The sequence below is a fragment of the Miscanthus floridulus genome, chromosome 18 (assembly GCF_019320115.1).
Source record: "Miscanthus floridulus cultivar M001 chromosome 18, ASM1932011v1, whole genome shotgun sequence".
Classification (NCBI taxonomy): Eukaryota; Viridiplantae; Streptophyta; class Magnoliopsida; order Poales; family Poaceae; genus Miscanthus; species Miscanthus floridulus.
In genome coordinates, this window is record NC_089597.1 from 20413668 (window position 1) to 20421225 (window position 7558).

The 7558-nt window shown below is 51.1% G+C and overlaps 2 protein-coding genes across 2 annotated transcripts; both read left to right on the forward strand.

Annotated features, from left to right (window-relative positions):
* The first annotated feature begins 4159 nt into the window (after positions 1-4159).
* LOC136523421 (uncharacterized) lies at positions 4160-4465 on the forward strand. The gene has a single exon (XM_066517107.1). The coding sequence runs from the start codon at positions 4160-4162 to the stop codon at positions 4463-4465; it is 306 nt and encodes a 101-aa protein (XP_066373204.1).
* A 1224-nt stretch (positions 4466-5689) lies between these two features.
* On the forward strand, positions 5690-6211 carry LOC136523422 (uncharacterized). The gene has a single exon (XM_066517108.1). The coding sequence runs from the start codon at positions 5690-5692 to the stop codon at positions 6209-6211; it is 522 nt and encodes a 173-aa protein (XP_066373205.1).
* The last annotated feature ends 1347 nt before the right edge of the window (positions 6212-7558 follow it).

Consider the following 7558-nt stretch of genomic DNA (forward strand, 5'->3'; position numbering starts at 1 on the left):
ATCTAGAAAAGCCAAAAGAATATTATAATTTAGAACAGAGGGAGTAAAACTTTTGGCCTAGAGTAAGTCTCATTCTCGTGTGTTTGTAGACCAAGAGTCACGTTCTCGCGGATTCAAACGATTGAGACGCTAAATCGTTTTTGCTTGCACGGCAGATCATGACTATATTGGTTGAAACAACAAATTAAGCTTACTGGTTGCATTTTGCTATCTCGTGGTACACTGGTGTATGTCACATCCACCTCACAAAAAAGGCATTCCCTGATGGCGATGACATCTGGATATGGACGTGACAAGACTCTTTCTTAGAAAAAAAACTATCGGGTTTATAAACCCGGGGTCCCCAATGGACCCGCTTCCCAGCAAAAAACTTGGCCCATCAGATGGAGTTGCGACAACGCGCGCCTTCCGAGCCAGCCCAGATACATAATGATAGGCCAGGGCAACGATCCGGTCCCCGACCGGAAGGCCTGGCCAAGGTGGGGACACGGTCCAACTTCGACCTCCTTTTCTGACTGGAGATGCGCCGGACCTCTGCTCATGACTCTTCCCCGACCGACACGGTCGGGGCCGACTAGGAACGATCGACCGGGGACACCCGCTCGGTGAGGGCATGGGGATCAGGCGAAGCAGATAAGGTAAGGCGAACAAAGTCAAACCATAATACCGAGGACCGTACCCTACCATACCCTACGCACCTATAGGACGGTGCCACCAGGCCATGCCAGATAGGCACTATGCAACCTTCCAGGCTTGTTAGAACCCAAACAGTGTTGTAGGCGCCAACATTTGCCTTACAGTATTGTAGGCGCCGACATTTGCCATACTAGGCGAACATGGTAAAGCCTGCCACGTGCATCTGGACAAGAATAGTATTGTGGGCGCCGACAACCATCTCGTACCCAACAGCGTGGGCAACAAGACTAGGTAGCACATGTATACATTCTCTCTCTCACTCACTATTAAGAGCCCATCCCCTTTGACTATAAAAGAGGATGAGCTCTCTCCTAAAAAGGGATCGCATCATTCAGACCTCAATAACTCTAGAACTCTAATGTTACACAGAGCATACGCTCCAATACTTAGCGCACGTTAGAGCTCCCATCACTCTCGGCCCTTCGGTTTAGAGTCCGACCGGACCTTTAACACCCCCTTCTTATTTCTACTCGTTTGTAACCCCACAGCAAACTTTGAACACCTAGGCTCAGGAATAAAGTCACCGACCGACCGAAACTGGACGTAGGGCACATTGCCTGAACCAGTATAAATCCTGTGTCATTGAGTGCTAGGCCACATCCGATCACAACGCATGACAAAACTACAAATATTTACTTGTTGGTCACTTTCGCACCGACAGTTGGCACCGTCCGTGGGGAGGATGTCGTGCATTCACGCTTTTGGTCATCGGATGGCCCACCTTTCCACCATCTTTGGCATGGCGGGCTCGAGCGATACGATTCGCATTGGCTCACAGGAGTTTCCTACGCTCCCACCTATTGGGATGTGGGTTTCTCCCATCTTTGAGCCACTCCAGACCTTCCTCTTCGGAAGTCTAGACTTCATCGCTGACTAGCTCGGCGTGCTTCACCTCCGTGAGGAGGCATTCGTCCCGATGTCCACTGGAGGAGGAGCACCCTCCACCGGCCCTGGGCCACTCGATGACCTCAACATCGAGACACTTGCGCTTCGCCTTAAGCCCATGCTGGGCTCGAACCCCACGATGAGTGATGTACATATTATTCTTTACTCGCTATTTAATACCTTCCGCCGACTCTCTCGAGGGACCCCGTTGTCCCCATTGTGACCACCATGCGACTGGTTCCCCTATGGCTTCGCGTCCCCTGTGGACGTGTACGTGTGGGGCTCCAAAGGATGCTGACGCCACTCCCTCTCACATCTGAATTAATGGGGATGGCGGGCTACGCTCCTGCCTCTTTTCACGACCTCATGGATGACGAGGTCGAAAGCGACGACTCCAGCATCGGCGATGTCATGGCACCTGGCCACCCTTTGTCCTGGGAGTGCGCTATGACGGACGCTCCGGGACAGCCACCGGTGGTAGCGGAGTCTCTATAGGCTCACACCCCTCTAGACCCTCGTATGGAGGCCCTAGCGCGTGCACAGTAGCACGGCGAGGAGTTACGACAAAGGCGGCAGAGCCAGCCACCACTTGTGCTGGAGCGCTAGGCGCAACATGCTGCGCCACGCGCACGTAACCTAGCGAGCAGTGGCCAGGGTCGCACCCATCAGGTCTAGCGCAACATCTTGGATAGAGGGAATGACCCCCTCAGTTTGCTTGAGCTGGCTAGAACATCGCTGCTACGGCGATGCTTTCTGCGTGGCCTCCCTAAGCCAACAAGCAATCCATCGGAACCTTCGGGCGCTAGTGGAGACCGCCACCATTCAATAGGTGGAGAGCTTCGCATCACGACACAGGCTCGTGGCCTCTTGTCCAACCGGAGGACTAGGGCCGCACCAGTCGAATCGTTGTGTCCACTCACCACTGCTGTTGATGGGGATGGGACAGGAGGCCGTGGCTGCACCATAGCTGACCCAGCGCCCGCTCCACACCGACCACCTATGCGTGAACGCCTCAGGCCAAACCATGATGCTCATAGTGTCATCAACAATTGACGCAATGCCCAGCACGATGATGACGCCTATCGAGTGGCGGCGAGAGCAGGTGATACAGGCCCTAGCCTGACCATCGAGGAGTGCGGGGACACACACCCTAGGCATGGTGGCTGACCAAACGGCTAGAGTCCTAGCCCGGATAGCCTAGGACCACGCACCTTTGGTCGTCGCATTCAGAGAGCGTCATTTCCACAATGCTTCCGACCACCCACCAACATCGCCAGATACACCGAGGAAACAAACCTCGATATATGGCTTAAAGACTTCCGGCTCGCCTGCTGAGCCGGAGGAGTGGATGAAGACTACTTCATCATTCAGTATCTCCCCATCTACGTGAGGGAGCATGTTCGAGCATGGCTTAAATTCTTCCCGCTCGATAATATCCGCGACTAGGCGAATCTCAAGAGGGTCTTCGTCGGAAATTTCTAGGGGACATATGTCTGTCCTAGGAATTCCTAGGACCTCAAGAGCTGCTAGCAGGAGCCCAACGAGTCCCTACGGAATTACATCCATAGGTTCTCAAAGCAGTGCAACTCCCTTCCTAATGTTGTTGATCCGGACGTCATCGGCGCGTTCCTCTCTAGGACAACCTGTGAGTCGTTGATCCACAAGCTCAGTTGTCTGAAGCCCCATACCACCCGCGACCTGCTCGATGTCGCCATGAACCATGCCTCCGGGGAGGAGGCGGTCGGAGCGGTCTTTAGCAGCAGCCGGGACAGGGGCAAGGCCAAGCGCAAGGACCAAGGCGAAGGCCCCTCCACACAAAGGGGCAAGAAGAACAAGAAGGATCGGCACCGATCGGCCAACCCAGCTTTGGTCACCGTAGCCGATCATGCAGGCAAGCAGCCCCAGTTGGGCTAGCCTAACCACTTCGACAAGCTCATGGAGAGTCCATGCACCAACCACGCCTACCTTGTCAAGCACCTCTACAAAGACTACGAGCTCCTCAAATGCTTCCTACAACAGGCCGGCAAGCCAAAGGAAGGGAAGGGCAAGGAGGAGGCGGCTAGGAAAGGAGGCACCGCGGGCAAGGATGATGACGGCTTCCCTAACCCCGAGGGATGCCATCCACTCCAAGCGCCAACACAAGGTGTGTTACAGAGAGGCATGTGCCGCCGAGATGGCCATCCCCTCTTTCCTTAGCTGGTCAGACTCCCCGATTACTTTTGATTAGAGAGACCATCCTTCCCATGCGCTCGACCAGGTCACTACCCGCTTGTCGTCGACTCCATCGTCCGCAAGAAGCGCCTCACCAAGGTGCTGATGGACAAAGGCAATGGCCTCAACATTCTCTACATCGACACCCTCAACGCCATGCGTATCCCCTGATTGGAGCTCCACCAAGTGAGCTCTCCCTTCCATGGCATGATCCTAGGGACGTAGGCATACCCGCTCAGACAGATTAACCTGCCCATCACGTTTGGCGACCAAGCCAACTTCCACTCGGAGGTCCTCACCTTTTGAGGTGGTGGACTTTCCAGTGTCCTACCACGCCATCTTGGGGCGACCATGCTATGCCAAGTTCATGGTGATCCCCAACTACACCTACCTCAAGTTGAAGATGCCGAGACTGAATGGCATCATCACCGTGGGTAGCATCTTTTCGCACGCCTACACATGCGACCACAAGCATTTCAAGGTCACCATGACCGTCATCAACTCCGCCGAGCTCCCAAATCTTAGGAATTCGTTAACTCCAGCAGTCCCAGACTACAATGAGCCGACCTCCTCGAGTGCCTTCCACCCGACCGAGGAAACCAAGGTGGTGGGAATCAACCCCGCCGACCCGACCAAAACAGTGCGGATTGGGACCAAGCTCCCGGCCAAATAGGAATGCGAGCTTGCCAACTTTCTATGCGCCAATCATGATGTCTTAGCGTGGAAACCTTCTAACATGCTGAGCATACCAAGGGAGGTCCCTGAGCACGCATTATGCCTCGTCCTGGGCTCGAAGCCCGCCAAGCAACGCTTGTGTCGCTTTGACGATGAGAGGCGCAGGGCCATAGGCGAGGAGATCACCAAACTCCTATCAATCAGGTTTATCAAAGAGGTATACTACTCTGACTGGCTAGCTAATCCTATTCTTGTGAAAAAAGAAGACCGAGAAATGGAGAATGTGTGTTGATTATACTGGCATCAACAAGGCGTGTCCAAAGGACCATTTTCCTTTGCCACACATAGACCAGATAGTCGACTCCATCTTAGGATACAAAATACTCTCCTTTCTGGATGCCTACTTAGGCCACCACCAGATCACGATGAAAGAGTCTAACTAGGTCATGACTTTATTCATCACCCCGTATAGTTCGTACTGCTACGTAACCATGCCTTTCGGTCTAAAGAACGCTAGCGCCACCTATCAACGGTGCATGCAGCGATGCTTCGCCGACCAAATCGACCTGTCGAACCAGCCTGACCAAGTCGAGCGGCCGAAGCCAACAATCACTGTCTATGTGGATGACATAGTGGTGAAAACGGCTCAAGCTAGCGACCTGATCGCAAACTTCATTGCAACATTTGTAAACCTCCAAAGGTTCATCATCAAATTGAATCTCGAAAAATATGTTTTCGGGGTTCTAAAGGGGAAGCTGCTCGGATACATCATGTCCGAACATGGCATCGAAGCCAACCCCAAAGAAATCACAGCCATCTCCAACATGGGCCCTATACGTAACATCAAGGGTGTATAGAGGCTCACCGGCTGTTTGGCCGCCCTAAGCGGTTCATCTCCCAACTAGGCGAGCAGGGGATGCCTCTCTATAAACTTCTCAAGAAGACAGACACTTTCGTCTAGACAAAAGAGGCACAACGGGCCCTAGAAAGCCTCAAAGCAACACTGACGTCAGCCCTAGTCCTCGTCGCTCCCGAATAGGGAGAACCCCTCCTCCTCTACATCATGGCAAACAACCATGTTGTGAGCACCGCCCTCGTAGTCGAAAGGGAGGAGCCGGGATGCCCCCTGAATGTTCAATGACCAGTGTACTTCATCGGTGAGGTACTCACCGACGCCAAGGCTCAATACCCCTAGGTTCAGAAGCTTCTATACGCTGTGCTGATGGCGACCCAGAAGCTCCTACACTACTTCACCAACCACAAAGTCATGGTCGTCACCTCATACCCGCTAGGGGACATCGTCCGCAACCGCGATGCCATGGGTTTGATCTCCAAGTGGACCCTCGAGCTCATGGGCCACGATATCAAGTATATCTCCCGCACTACTATTAAGTCTCAGGCTCTCACCGACTTCATCGCCGAATGGACGAAAGTCCAGCTTCCGACCCCAGACGTCACCCACGAGTACTGGATGATGTACTTCGATGGGTTGGTCATGGTGCCTGGCTCGAGGGCTGGAGTGGTTCTGATCTCCCCAGATGGGAGCAGGCACTGCTACACGATTTGTCTCCATTTTTTGGCCTCAAACAACGCCGCGGAGTACGAGGCCCTCATCAATGGACTACACATCATCGTCGAGCTCAGCGCTACGCGGCTTTATGTCCATGGTGACTCAGAGTTGGTTGTCAACGGAGTCATGAAGGAGTCCTCCTGCAAGAGCCCTCTCATGGCAGCATATTGCTAGGAGGTGCGCAAGCTCAAGGACAAATTCTAAGGGATTGAACCGCATCATGTCCCCCGAAAGGACAATGATGTCACCGATTTCCTCGCAAAATTGGCTGCCAGGTGGGTGTCGTCTCCAGATGGGGTCTTCATCAACGATCTCCATTAGCCATCTGTCCGTGTTCTAGAGGATCCGATCTAGATGCACTCCAACACTAATCTAGCATGCAGGGGCACCGACCTCCCGACATGCCCTGACCCCAACCAAGTGCTCGGCGGCTCTGACATGGGCGCCTTCATGGTGACATCGCCCACTGACATCACCATAATGGCGCTCGATCAGGCTGACAGGAGAGCACCACTGCTCACCTGCATCCTCGAGGAGGTTCTCCCACCAGAAAGGACTGAAGCGCGACAAATCGCTCAATGCACCAAGACATTCGTCGCCATTGGTGACGAACTTTATAAACGGAGTCCGTCGAGTGATTCATGACGAACTTTACAAACGAAGTCCGTCGAGCGATTACATGATTTTTATAGGCTAAAATAATTATGCTTTAATTATGAAACTTTTTGTGTATGCTTTATATGTTAATACCTACCTTCATAAAAAGTTTGGTACTGTTTTGATAATTCTAAGTTGGTTAATTAATTTAAGTGTGTTTAAATGCCTTTTATGGATTAATAAAAATACCAAAATGGTTTCTACAAATCCTTAAATGGCTTTGATGTGATTTTGGGTTTGATTGTGGATCTTGGAACACTGCTCCCTTTGTTGTTCCTTGGCAACTTAATCTTTTCCATGTTATGCTTATAATTAACTTGTTAGTTAATAAATAAACTAGTTTACTCAAATGACTAATTAGTTGATGCATGTAGTAAGGTCATGTAATGATCCTTGCTTGTCCTCATGGGTGAACTTGTGTAATGTTAGTTGAATACCTTGCCTTGTTTGACTAGTATAAAGTGATAAGTATTGCTTTCTTAATAACCACATAATCAACTTGTTTATATAATTATTAATATGCTTTAATTATTAGTTTCTTAAAATGACCATGAGTTAAGATGCATGTTAATCTTGTTGGTCCATGTTAGTGTAATTCTTTTGCGATAAACAACTAACCAGCTTGTGGTTAATAATTAAAATGCTTTGTAAGATAATGACCCTAGTTCTTAGTGAAGGAAAGTTGTACTCAAGATAATTAACTTTGTTTAACTTCTATTATGCACTTGTGCACTTCTCATCATGCATCATGGCATGTAGTCCATCATGTTAAGCAAAGCATCATTTATTACGTGTAGTTCATACGAGAGTGAGAAGACTCGTGTTGATCAAGTTTCGGAGAAGGTCCATCCACTAGTGGTGTTG